A 13,949-nucleotide genomic window follows, 5' to 3' on the forward strand; every position below is an offset into this window, starting at 1 on the left:
CTGGCTTAGATGAATGCCTGTTGGATATTATTGGTTAATTTCGGTTTGTTTTTTTATTTCTGTGATTACGACTAATAATTTGCTATTTTAAAGTCCATTTTAAAGAGTCATATATTCTGTACATTTTGTAATTTAAAAAAATCCCCGCTATAATAATTCGATAAATCCACTTGGTTCAGGCGTCACAAAGAGCGGAACGTTCTGAGACCGGAAGGTTTTTCTGGTAACGCAAATCAAATTGAGTCTGGTTAGATTATACAATATCGCATTCCATACTGTGGGCGTATGGTTAGGGTTTAAATTTCTCTGTTTTGCAGAGGAGATGCTGCCTTTAGCCGCTCGTCCCTGATGCAGGCAACCAAACACGCGGTTAAAAGTATGGTTTTCTCCTCAGCTAAGGAGCTGGTGCCTTCCGCTGTGAAGGGGCAGATCTGCTGTCAAAGTAGCCATAAGATCTTTGAGCTGAACGATAACATGGTAAAACTCTGCTTACTGGCACTTCCCATTTGACATATTTAGTCACTGTGTTAAGAGTGAAGCTGGTGTACTTTCTATGCTTTTATCAGCCTGTTCACACGGATGGTGACTTTTTGTCGCTAGCAGGAAGTAGCGTCACGTCACATACTTCAACTGAAAGTAAACAACGAATACAACTAAATCAGTTCTTCTGTTAGAGAGGCGCCTGTGAATATTGCAGAGCTGCGTCACCCTGAAGATGACAAGGATAGAGTGGTTAACCCCAGCTACGTCATCGTCCTCGGTGTGCGCTCATATTTTGGATTGCGTGCCCATCGCCAACGCCGGTGACTACGGTGGATACTACTGTTCTTGCCATGGCTCCCACTATGACGTTTCTGGAAGAATACATGCTCCTCCGAACCTACGGTCATAGTTGGATAAATAACTGTGTGTATTTAAAAATAAATATATATTTTCAACAATATTTCTGGTTCAGTCATATTTTTAAACAGCGTCACTCGAAATACATCGAGTAGTGACTCAGATCATTTCAGATCAAATTTGTTTCTATCACCTACATTTCCCAAAAATGTTAATTCAAAGTTCAAAGATTAACAAACGAGGCGAAAAACAATTTCCTTGATGGAAGGCATTAGAATACACAAATGTTTATGTAACTACAATGCATACCTAGTGACCGTATTCACATGTAACCAAATCTATGTACAATTGTATTTGAAAGTACTCATTTCACTCTTTGTATGGCCACATATTAGATATTGTATTTTTTTTATATGAAAAATATACAACAAAGCTTTTGAACTTACACAACATTACAGTCATGCACAAAGTGAGGCAGAACATAAATGTTGGCATTTATCAGCCCAACCTCTAAAGACATACAGTGCTTTTGATAACACCAGCAAGTCCAGTCCATGGGTCTTTCTTACAGGCATTATTACACAACACTTGGTTGTATCGATCTAACGAGGTGCAGCAGCAAAATGTGACAAAAGTAAGATTAACTGCTACTGTTTACAGTGTATTCTGTGATTTAAGTCTTAATCAAATAACATTTCCATAAAATTTACCTGGCTCAGTGATGACAACACAATACGTTTTGATTCAAACAACTTTAAAAAAAAGGAAAACACTTGATAAAATCACATTAAATGATTGTAATTATTTCACATAGCACAGCAGGTACCAACCCTCAGCTTTCAAATATGGAAGTAGAGTAATGCTTCAATGTAACTACAGTCAGGTGTTTGTAATTATAGGCTAAATGAATGAATAAATAAATAAATAATTCAACCTTCGTATGTTCACCAAGAGCTATCCTACTTCACAACAATGTGTGGACCTGCTGATGACCTGTCTGCAGGTGTTTCACATTAAGTTAAGAGTCTCTACATTCACATGAAAAGTTCACATTATCATCAAATGCTAAATCCTCCTGAGCACTAAGGCCTCTGAGTGTTTTCCAGTGTTCCCACAGACACTAATCCACGTAGTGCACCTCGCCCTGAAGCTCCTTGGTAACATATCCAAGAAGAGCACCCGTCAGCTGCTGCTTTAGGGCAGCGTTGCCCATCACCAGAGCAGTAAGCTGGACCACGTCTGTCCACTGAATGTCTCCCATGATGGCCATGAGATCCTCATAAAGCTTCTGTTGCTGAATTGGACTGAGCTCCATTATGATTTGAGGCAATGGTTTGAATTGTCCACTGGTCAACCAGCAGCCCAGAAGGCCTCCAACAGCCCCACCTGCAGGAGAAAATGGTTACACAATTGTGAAATGAAGAAACTGGATTGATCAATTTAGGCAGTCCCTCAGTCATATGACAAGTGAGTATTTGCTATTGTGATAACAGCAGAGACACAATGAGTGGTTCCAGTTTGACAAATGAGTCACAATGACTGTAAATATTTTGTAAACAAGTTAAAGGAGCCGTTTCTTTTCCTTTACTTACCCACTGCAATACCAAGAGGACCCCCAACTAACCCTCCAGCAAAGGCTAGTCCTCCAGCTGCTGCTGCTCCCTTCCCTGAGCCCTTCACCGTGGTCTGGATTTGCTGATTGGCTGATAACTCACAACATAGCTTCATAACATCATTGACACGTTGACTCATACTGAAAATCAGATGTACAATGTTACAAGACAAATACACTTTTAAGATACCAATCTATCCATAACATATGAGCAATAAAAATGATAATATGAAAACACAGACTGACACTGGCGTACACCAATGAGTTCATATTAAAACGGTTCCATTTTCAGATCTACATACACGACTTATGAATAGCACCGACTGCACCAGAAACCATATGAACTAATGTTACCCAGTGTAGCATCTATTAAACCCATTTTAACACAATAATATCTCAGTCAAATAGAGTGACAGTAAAAGCATCACACAAACCTTGCCAGGTTCTTATATCCTCATTAATATTTTATCTTGAGCTTGTATTTAGATGAATGGTTTTGTCCAGTCTGTCAAATGTTGCCTCTGACTTCTGAGCTAGCATGACTACGGCCGCAATGCATGGTGGGAAAAAAAACAAAATCGTTGTGTTCAGGGACAATCGACAGTTTCGGAAATTTCTGGTGTTTTGTCGGACAATCAAAAATACAACCAACTTCCAGTACTTTGCTGGTCGTGTAACCTTTTAGAGAAAATCCGATTGTTATTCACTTATTTTTTAGTTTTGACTAGTAGAATATTAATAATTCTCTGCCAGAATATGCTTTGTTGACCAGAAACTGAAGAAAAAAAGTACATCATCATCAAAGGATATTATGTTTATGATTAATTGCTTTTATTTTTAAAAACTGTGATTTAAAATTAAAGTGTATTGTGTGATAATTTGATTTGTGTTTTAGAGTTTTAAGTTATGGAAATGGGTGTAATGGGTGTATAGTCTGTATGACAAATTGTTTTTATTAAATTTAATTCAAATACAAAGAGGAGCAAATGTGTATTAATTATTTTGAGGATTGTGTTTTAACCAGATTAACCTATACCTACCTAGTATTATTTCTCATGTGCAGATTTCGAGATAATAAATTAGAGACGTCTTAAAATAATCAACCATTGACTGAATTAAAGCTTTGTAGCAACAAAGCATAAGTATTCTTTTTCAAATATTTAATATGTATATTTAAATGAATGTGCACAGTTGTATAATTACTTGAATTCTCTGTCAATTTTGTCTGATTTTGATAAATCACCTATGGAATTAGTATTTTGAATGTGCATAATTGTTGATCATGATATTTCTGACTGTTACTAAAAGCATCTATGACAACCGGAGAGTGTCAGAGTAGATGAAAGGTGCAAAGACCACTGGTGATTTTCTATAGGTTACATACCTTTTATAAAGAAACCAAACATGTTTATCATAACTGGTACGTCTGGGCTTATATCCATTTATGTGAGCCGTTAGAGCATATGGATTTTATTGAATATTTGTGTCATTATCTCTTAACTATGTTCGTGCAGCTCAACGCAGATTCACGACGTTAATCTCACAATCCAATCCAATCAAATCCAACTTTATTCATAAAGCGCTTTAATGCAACCACAGTGGAAGTTTGTCGATTATTGTACAGTGTTTACATACGTACAGTAGCAGCAGCAGCACAGTCCATTCTTACCCAGAGGACACCAGGAGAAACAAGGAAGCAGCTGCGTCAAGTTCACGTCACTAAGATGAAAAACGGAAACATGTTTTTGTCTTCAAAACAAAAGTATGAGATGATCAATAGAAAACATAGTTGTACTAAGATTACTATATTAGAAAGCATGTTGTTAAGTCATAGTAATAGTAAGCTTCAATTAGAAAATGCAAAGTGAATCACATGGCTGGTTTGTCCATTCAGGCTACTGTAGAAACATGGCAAGATGACAGCTTCTGTAAAGCAAGGCCCTTGACCTGAATGCATACATCAGGCTTACTTTAAGACTAGAAAATAATCTGAATTCTTTGTATTTTCTCTTGCCTTTGCAACAAGAAGAGCAGAGTTCACAACCCGGCAAGGACAAGGGCCTTTCTATATGGAGTTTACATGTTTTCCCTGTGTTTGCGTGGGTTTTTAGCTGCGTTTTTGGACAAATTGGCAAATTGGACACTAAATTAAGTAGGTGTGCATGAAAGTGTGGATGGTTGCTTGTCTCTTTATGGGGTGACCTGTTCAAGGTGTACCCACCTTTTGCCCCATGTGAGCTGGGATTGGCACCAGTGCCCCGTGCTGGATGGATGGATTTTTATTTTAAAGGGATTACACTCTTATACAAACACATTTATGGATATTCCAAATTTTACACAATTACTCTTCACATGATAGATTGTGTTGACATATTGAATGTCTTTCCTTTCATTTGTGTGCAATTTATTCAACACACTCACACACACCAAAAACCCTGAAGCGCTTTTATTTTGAACAGTCCAACCGGAAGTTGTGTTGTTATTGCTGTCGTACTTGGATCGAGGTGCATGGCGCAGCGAAAGTGAAGAGGACTATTAGCTAATGCTGGAATATTAACAGTCGTGGATATATATTTTTTGGAAAACATGCAGAAATCCTGAAATGAGAGTGTGAAATGATATCACTTCCGAAAGTGTGGATTACCATCATTGCCTCATTGATGAACACGAGCAGTACGGGTCGCAGGAATAGCTGCTGCTGCATTCATAAACACTTCTTTAGGACTCACAACAACCCCTGAGCTTTGTGTGGGGTCACAAACGCACACAGTCCTGTGCGTTGGCAATGGCTGAAAAGGGGGAAATTAATAAAGGTGATCTCGGTGGAGTGTTCAGGCTCCGGGAGGAACACGAGGAGGTAACGTGCAGTGATGACACCAAATAATGCTGCTGCTTAATATTAACGTTGGCCCAAGCACAGGCAACTGTTGGCCACGCGGTGGACCAGTGGACCTCTAACATGTCTGCTCTTCCTCTTGTTATAAACTAACAGTAACAACACACACACTCACACACACACACACGTGCACCGTCATACAGTTAGCAACACGTTGGAAGTTGAGCTTTTATCGTTTTCGAGAAGCTTCCTCACTCACAAGTTCTGGTTCTGTCTGAACCGTTTCCTGTAGGAAGACGTGTGTGTGTGTTTTCACTTCTGCTTCGACTGTTGGTTCTACGTTGTTGCTTCTACTTTGATAAAGTCACGGAACAGGGAAATAATAAAAAAACGTTGTTATTTGTCAACTAGCAAGCTTTGCTAACAGAATGTGGGCTCGTGAACCTTCCATGTAACACACCCCCTCTTCCTCTCCACCTCCCCTCCCCCATCTAATCTCTTAATCTAACATTGAAAATAGTACAAAATCAGGCATACGAGGCAGTTTAATAGTACAGTTGCACGTTTGGACTATTAATCTATTGCAAATTTACCCTTTGCAGGGACTGATCATTTAATATATGGAAAGTTTTGTTATGTAGAGAAACGAAACTGAAATCAGTGAATTTATAAACGACTTCCCTTTATGTTCAAGACACAATCTAAAAAGGCTTATATTGCATTTACTTGTAATCAATACTTGGGGGGCAATAATGATCAATAGTGACGTCATGATTGTTATTCACCTATAACTCATACAAAACATTCTTTACTTCAATGTTATGCTTTGCAAAATCTGGGTGTGATTGGAAGTTTAGCAGGATGTTTAGGGCCCAGACCACAATAATTAAAAGATAAATCCTCTTAATTGTAATCAAATGTTTTGTCCATAAAAGCATGTGTGTGCACTTGTTTTTGTACTTCTTTCTGATATAAACATTACTTTTTTTTGTTTTTTTTCTAGGACCAGAAGTCCTCATGGAGACTTAATTAAGCAGTACCTAATTTCAGAAGGCTCTGGTTTAAACTAGTTTTAAGATATGAGTTAGACATTAACTGGTTGAGGTTTTATGGTTAAGGTTAGTCCTGTGCGTGTTGGAGGGCTGCAGCTAATGACTATTTTCATAATCGGTCACTCTGTTGATTGCGTCTTGGTCAAACAGTTGGTAAATAGAATGTTAAGGTCTGTGTCGTTTCCCAAACAACAACATCCTCTATTGTCCTCGTCATTGTTTTGCCCACAAACAAAGTTTGTCTGGTTTCTTTTGTACATTCAGCAAACTCCCCAGAACATATTAACTTTGAAGAAGCTGAAAGTAAACTGTTAATAAATGTTTACATTGAATCTATGCGTTACTGTATAAACACGTTAAAGAAGAGGTGTTGGTCTTCCTGGCCATTTGGGTGTTGATTTTACAGCTGTATTTATTTTTCCTCTCCTGCTTCCCTGCTATTTATATATATGTTCTGTTTTGTCTTGTTTTGTTATATGTCACAGTTCTATAACTGTAGCATATATACATACATACATACAACTTTGATATCGTATAAACACTTGCACATTGTTCATAATAACATTATTACAATGATGTGTCCTAAAAAAAACAGGTGGTGAAAGACTGTGAAAGTCGGATTTTACACTGGTAAGTCCCATATACTGTTTTGGCAGCTGCATGGTGATTGCATGTTTTACTTTCTGTTTGCCGTTTTGAACACTACATAGACTACAAAGGTCTTTTACATGGTAGTACATCCTTTTGAATGTCACATGCTTAGTGTTTGTGATCATATGAATACAGCCAAATTGGAAAGACAATGAATCATTTTTGTTTTAGAAATGAAGCTTTTATTCTTATCTACTCACCCTTTCTGTGTATTCATTTTTTTAAAAATAATAACCTCAAGCTTCAAAGTGTCTGGATAATATTAGTGTTTTGCATTAAAAGCACCAGCTGTGTTCAAAATCACCACCTTAGACAGTCCCTGACCAATCACAGCCATTTGTTCCACGTGTGCCACAATTAGCTCCTTTTATTTCCTGCTTTCTAAACAGTTGCGGTGACAAGGAGCATTTTCAATACAACAGCAGCTGTAAAAGGCCCTGCACACCAATACAGCGGGTCACAGTAGTAATGAATTACCGGATAGGCCAAAGGCAATTATCCACCTCTGTGAACAATAACATTTTATTATAGTCACTGGCACTCTATTAGACCTCTCCTTAGATTTTAGTTGAGGGCAGAGCGATGGTGATGTAGTCAGACTTGGTGCAGATCAGTTATTTGGAGTTGTCACAATAGTGTCATTCACTCCATTATATCTTGATTCTTTACATTTGTGTTTTTCCATTTACAGTTATGTACATTCAATAAGCTAATTATGTTTAATGGTTTAATCTTTGGAAAAATACATCAATTATGTCAGATCTTAGTCAGGTTGTCCAACATATCGCATACCAACCTTTGCGGCTCAGCTTTAAAACTGAGATGCAGGAAAATGGAGGCGCATCAGCCAAGAGTTCCTCCTCAGATGGGCATTAATCTCTGAATCAGTTTACTGACTCCTCCACAGTGAAGCAAAAGACGAGTTAAAATCCAATTTGATCAGTCAAATGTATGAAAATGACCACCAAAAATTACATGTTTAATGTTTTTTTTTTTCTTCAGTCCAGATTTATCAAAAACAATTTTTGATATGCACAAAAAAACCTCTTATTGGCAGTCTGAACAAGGCCTTTGACACGTCACAGTGAGAGAAGCACAGGTGTGACGCACAGGTGTTCACTCTCATGCTATCCTGATTTACCTGAATGGAGCAGAGCCATCGTTAATGTGATCAATAACACCTGTGCTCTTTCTGCTAAAACATGCCAAAGTGTCTGCTGTGAAAAGGATCTGTTAATGTGGAACTGAAGACAGTTTCCACGATGAAAAGAAAATAATGGTTCAACTTTTAATCAACAAAAAAAGTTTTATATCTGTTTTGCAGAACTGCAAAAAAAATAAAATTAAAATGGCAGTCCTCTACACACTTCAGCCTCAATTTAAATCCTTAGGGTTGGACAAATTGAGTCCACTGACCTTATGAATTTCTTAAAGTACCTCAAACCATCTTTAAACTAATGCTGTGCTAATGTCAGCCAATGTCATGTCAAGTTTTTACCCTTAATTAAGAGCTTTCACTTGACTTACTATATATATATATATATATATATATATATACATATATATATATATACATGTTTTCGCCAAATATGTTTCTTATAACTATTTAAGTGCCACATGGCAGGGTGACAGTGAGCCAACACGCACAATAGCGGGGGCCGTGAAACTGGAGCGAAATGGGCTCTTTACACGTCAGCCATTTTGACATGTTTTAGCAAGACAAGCACAGGTGTTACTGATCACATTAACGATGGCTCTGCTCACTTCCTGTATGTCAGAACGGTGTGACAGTGAAGCAGCGTGTGCCCTGAGACTCAGTTTACACCTTTGATTCTCCTACTGTGCTCAGTCAAAATGGCTGCCGAGCAAATCTGTACTTTGTATTGTAAAACTTTTTTGTTTTGTTATTTTTATTTTTATTATTATTATTGTTATTATTATTATTAATAATAATAATAATAATAATAATAATAAACAAATAGAGACAAGACTTAAGCCGTGAAAAAAAAATAATAATAATAAGTTGAACTGAATTATTTGTTGTTTTTGCAGGAAGAAGGTTTCCGGGGACTATGAAGCCCTGAATGATCGTCTCAAAACTCTTCCTGATCAATTGTCCTATGACATCATGGTTAGTGCAGACCTTGTTTACGTGTGAACAGATTAATTTACACACACTGTGCTTTGTGAGTATTGGGTTTTGTTGTAGCTTTGCAGAAGCAGACACTAAATATACTGTGTTTATGTATATATATATGTACACACACACACACACACACATATATATACTGCTGACACTGAAAGTTGTATTTCTTTTTGTCTCGCACATTTTTCCACCTGCTTTGTCTCAATCCTCAATCCTTCCCCCTCTGCTGTAAACAGGTGCCGTTTGGCTCCCTGGCCTTTATGCCTGGGAAGCTGGTGCACACCAACGAGCTCACGGTGTTGCTTGGTGACAACTGGTTTGCCAAGTGCTCTGCCAAGCAGGCTCAGAAAATAGTCGACCACAGGATGAAACGTGAGTTTGTTTTCGAAAGGATCGTCTGTCTCCCGACCTCTTTTCTAAACACAGGGTTGTTTACTCAACACTACCCACCGCCATCCACCAGATGGTGTTGTTGCATCGAGTCTGAACACTGCAGTGACAATCCCACTAACAGTTGTGCCCATGATTGATCACATAACTGATGGAAGAACTTGTTTTTGTCAATGCCGTGCACAGATACTGTTTATAATTGTTGCACTGGAGAAGAACATTATTTGTGACATTCCCCTTATTTCACAGGGTTTTGAGCATCATGTCTCATTTGCATCACTGTGTTACACTGAATTCAGGTGAAAAATGTCTGCTGCAAATCTCATGATAGCCACTCACACCTCAATGGAGTCTTTAAAGAATACATAAATTCTCATATTGGTTAAACACAGTGTAGCTGTGTTTTTGTGTGCGTGCCCCTCCTGCTGTTCATTCTCGGTCTGAAAATATCAAGTCAAATGGGCCCAAGTAATGATCTCTGATGTGAACATTATTAGGGTGTTTAGTGAAGCAGAAATGTGCTTCCACAGCCCATCCGCAGCCGTCTCTGTCCCCCCCCTGCCCCCCACCTCCTCTCCCCTGACCCTGCCCACCCTGCTATTACAGAGCTAAGTGCTGTAATACAAACATGGCTAGCTGAAATGTGTCAGACAGCGGCTGAGTTGTCAGGCCTTCTGTGTTTGACCTTTCCTCACTTCCAGTTGATGCACTGACTGGAGGGGCTCCCAATTGCCATAGAAACAAGGGCCCTCTGCTGCTATTAGTAAAAGGGCTTAATTGTTGTGAAGATTTAATGATCCGGAGTAGTATTCAGGGCATAAGATATTATGAACTGTTTGTGTCATCGTTTTTTTTTTTTTTTTAGTTTTCTTCACCCCCAACTTGTAAAGGATTTTAACTCTTTTGCAGCTGGTTGTTATTGTTATGTTAACATGTAATGTCATTTTGTTTGCACAATGGGTGTCAAATGGGTCAGTTTGCATCCAACTCTCTACATGTATTTTCATGTTAATGCTCTTTTTTCCCTCTCAGATGTAAAGCATGAACTTGACGATTTATCCAAGACGATGAAGAACTTTGAAGCCAGAGTTGGGCTTGTGAAGGATTTGGAGACAATCTCAGCGGTACGTTGCATTACCATGCGTTATCTTTACGTTTGAGATATTGCATTAAACATTGATAGGGATTTATTTTTGCTTGTTCTTTAGAATAAAGGGGACTGTGTTGACATCAGAGAAGAAGTCAGAAATAACGGCACTTCGGTCACCAAAGGTATATTTCTCAGCCTTTTCCTCTGTCCTTATTTTACTTCTATATCTTGCAGGTCTTCTGATGACTTCTGCACCAAACGTGTTTTCACATTTAGACTTCTGTTTTGTCTGCTTTATCAGGAAGACAAAGAGTAGCTCACAAACCAAATTCTAAACCTAAGCTGGATGCCATATTAGATCTTAAAGAGGTGGATGAGGAGAATGATGGAGAGGAAAGGAGAGATGAAGGGAGTGGGAAAGGCATCCTGACTGAGGAAGAGCTGTGGGCTAGATTGGATGAACTTGAAAAACTGGAGGAGCTTGAAGATGAACAGGACAGGTACACGAAAAACACTGTCTGTATGAGTAGTTTTCATTTGTAAATGTTTCACTAACTCTTTTTCTTTCTCTTTAGATTATCCGACAATGCAGATATGAACGGTGAGGACACATCATCCTCTTCTTCGGAGGAAGAGAAGGAAAGAGACGCTGCTCATCCTGTGAATGGAGTGAGTTTGAAGCCAAGCTGGACCTCTGTGCCTCATAGTTTAGCACCACCAGTCACGGACAAGAAACAGGAGGAGGAAGATGAAGAAGAGGAAGGCAACCGTTTGCCTACCATCTTTTTCTCTCACACTGTTGAACCCAAGAAGGTCAGGTGGTTAAAATGTTATTTGTATAAGTTGTTTTGTGATCTTTTAATTGTGTTTTGGTGACTTTTGGTGATGCCTTTTGCTTCAGGTGAGGATAAACACAGGAAAAAACACCACATTAAAGTTCAGTGAACGGAAAGAGCAGAAGGTGCACTCGAAGAGGCAAAAGAAAAACGGGCACAACAACGGACATTCGCACCACGAACTTCACAAAATCACCACACCAGCAGACATCTACAGGTAAACACAACACAGTAGGACTTATTAGGAAAATCAGACTTTACATTTATTCAACAATTATTCAGTGACACTGGCGGATTTTTGATCGTCTCAGGTTGTTTGTGGACGTGAAGAACGGGGAACCCATTCCCAGAAAGTCCATCCTAAAATCCCGCAGCCGAGAGAACAGCGTGTGCAGCGACACGAGTGAGAGCAGCGCGGCAGACTTTGAGGAGCGCAGGGTGATTGGACGGAGCTTCAGCTACGACGACGCGACGCACAGCGACACCAGCGACGGCAACGCAGACGAGGACAGTCCTGTGGCAGTGCCGATGCACGCTGCCAGCAGGTTTGAGGTATATTTAGTCTCAGTTACAGTGCAAAGGACTCTTATTATACCTGTTTACATGTTTGGGACTCACTCAAAACGCCAACAGAAACCTCTTAGAGTTAAAATAGGGGCTAATATTGTCAGTTGTTAGTTGTTAGTCTGAACAAAGAAACACAGCATTAAAATGTCTCTCTTCCTTTCAGGCTTTTTCAGGGACAGTGATTGAAAAGGACCCGATGCCGTCGGCTGTCCCCCACCTGACCATCACTCCACCAGCTCTGCCGACCATACTGGAGAGGAAACTAGAGGAGGTGGCGTCTGATTTCGCTCCGCCTCAGCAGGCCCCGAAAAAGGTGTCAAAATTTAAAGCTGCCAGGCTGCAGCAGAAGTGACGATCAAATATCTTTATTCCACAGTAATCGTTCTTTAAAGGTGCATTATGTAATAAATCCAAAGCAACTGGCCATAAAATCCTCCTAATATATCACAGAGACTCAGGAGTAATGTTCATAAAACATATTGAACTCACCAACAGCAACAGTACAGCCAAAATATTTGCATTAAAAAAAATATTTTGCAGACTGCAAATCATGTTTATGTTTTGAAATCATGTTTTGTCATGTGGCGCCACCTACCGCCGTCTACCAATCATTGCAGTCAGTAGAGTCTCAGCTGCCGAGCTGCAACCACGGGTTGCCAGTTACGTCAGAAAACGAAACCTAAAAGACCACAGTGTTTTGAATTTGAATGTAGTATTTGTTTTTGGCCACATTCTTACATATGGCGCCTTTAAAGAAAACCTTTGTTCCTTTTCTACCGGATGATCCATCCTCTCATTTCTCTTTTGTCTTCAATTCGATTCCACCGATTTCTGTGTGTGAAAAAAGGTTTAGTAAACCATGTTAACAAATGAGCCTCGTGTGTAACTGTTTTTCATCAAGGTCTGAACAATAGGTGATACAGTCTCTTTATCTTAGCTGCAACTACATTATAAATGACACGTCAGGATACTTTGCCTGTTTGCTTTCTGTCATACATTTACCTCTCTATTGCTTTTCTGTTGCTTTTGTCAGTTTAGATACAAGTCTTGGCTGAAACAGAATCCAGTGTCCTCTGTAGCTGTCATTTTACTTTCTTGTGACCTGCCTAAAGAATGTATAGTGTATTCCTTTGTGATGAGCTTTATATAATATTGATAGAAACTAAAAAGGAAAATAAAGCGTTTTCACTACAAGTACTATTCTCTTCTTCTTTCCTTGGAATAAAACAGTGTTTATTGTGAAAGTATTTCCATTCCATCATGTTCAGCAGACAATATTCCGCTGACAAATCTTAATTTTCAATCTCGGTTTCTAAATCAGAAACAGCTTATTAAGATTTTCTAAAATATGTGTTACTCTGCAAGTATCTCACAGTAACACATTTTCCTCTTGATACCTGGTGTGAAATGTTTTGGTATTTAAACAGCTATTACCACACACTGACTGAGCTAATATCGTTCTTAAAAAAATTCATATATTAACTAATTGTTGCCCTTAGTGAATCTCCAGGTGAGCACTAAAATGTGAAGAGCTAAGTAAAGCACAGACGTGTGTTGCAGTCAAACTGTCGATGTAGCATCTCACCATTGAAAAGCTAACCGAATGCCTCTCACTTAGTAAAATGCGGTCAAACCGTATGTCAGTGGAAGAGGACGACTTTCTGAGCATCCTTTCTGACAAACAGGAGGGGGGAGAGTGGGGGGGGGGGGTTCCATTTGCAGATTACAGTTTATATTGATTGGCAGCAGCCAAGTGTACATGAGATAAATTCCCAGTACAGCACATACATCTCTGAGTGGATCTGTGATGATGATGTGAGATGGCTGCCATAATGTCTAGTGGAGGTGAAAAGTTGGAGCTCCGAGGCAGCGGTGCAGCAACACCTTTAAATGTAGAAGTGCACACACACACACACACAACAGACAATT

At 39.1% G+C, this 13,949-nt stretch overlaps 2 protein-coding genes across 2 annotated transcripts; one reads left to right on the plus strand and one right to left on the minus strand.

Moving 5' to 3' along the window:
* Positions 1-1,667: 1,667 nt before the first annotated feature.
* Positions 1,668-2,978, minus strand: LOC310931284 (protein C19orf12 homolog). The gene is made up of 3 exons (XM_083894408.1): positions 2,887-2,978; positions 2,433-2,593; positions 1,668-2,226 (listed from the first exon to the last, which is right to left on the minus strand). Exons 2-3 carry the CDS (start codon positions 2,590-2,592, stop codon positions 1,961-1,963), a joined length of 426 nt encoding a protein of 141 aa, XP_083750534.1. The 5' UTR covers position 2,593; positions 2,887-2,978; the 3' UTR covers positions 1,668-1,960.
* A 1,984-nt stretch (positions 2,979-4,962) lies between these two features.
* On the plus strand, positions 4,963-13,214 carry uri1 (URI1 prefoldin like chaperone). The gene is made up of 11 exons (XM_083893893.1): positions 4,963-5,309; positions 6,936-6,970; positions 9,044-9,122; positions 9,374-9,509; positions 10,560-10,651; positions 10,736-10,799; positions 10,919-11,117; positions 11,193-11,430; positions 11,519-11,670; positions 11,765-12,005; positions 12,184-13,214. The coding sequence occupies exons 1-11, from the start codon at positions 5,238-5,240 to the stop codon at positions 12,370-12,372; spliced, it is 1,497 nt and encodes a 498-aa protein (XP_083750019.1). The 5' UTR covers positions 4,963-5,237; the 3' UTR covers positions 12,373-13,214.
* The last annotated feature ends 735 nt before the right edge of the window (positions 13,215-13,949 follow it).

Source organism: Microchirus variegatus, assembly GCF_963457635.1.
Source record: "Microchirus variegatus genome assembly, chromosome: 8".
Lineage (NCBI taxonomy): Eukaryota > Metazoa > Chordata > Actinopteri > Pleuronectiformes > Soleidae > Microchirus > Microchirus variegatus.

Bases quoted from the DNA above. Each gene is read 5' to 3' on its own strand.
- uri1 (XM_083893893.1), top strand. From the start codon at position 5,238: ATGGCTGAAAAGGGGGAAATTAATAAAGGTGATCTCGGTGGAGTGTTC. The intron at 9,510-10,559 runs GTGAGTTTGTTT...TTTCCCTCTCAG, and splicing joins AGTCGACCACAGGATGAAAC to ATGTAAAGCATGAACTTGAC. The intron at 11,118-11,192 runs GTACACGAAAAA...CTTTCTCTTTAG, and splicing joins CTTGAAGATGAACAGGACAG to ATTATCCGACAATGCAGATA.
- LOC310931284 (XM_083894408.1), bottom strand. From the start codon at position 2,592: ATGAGTCAACGTGTCAATGATGTTATGAAGCTATGTTGTGAGTTATCA. The intron at 2,227-2,432 runs GTAAGTAAAGGA...TTTCTCCTGCAG, and splicing joins TCCTCTTGGTATTGCAGTGG to GTGGGGCTGTTGGAGGCCTT.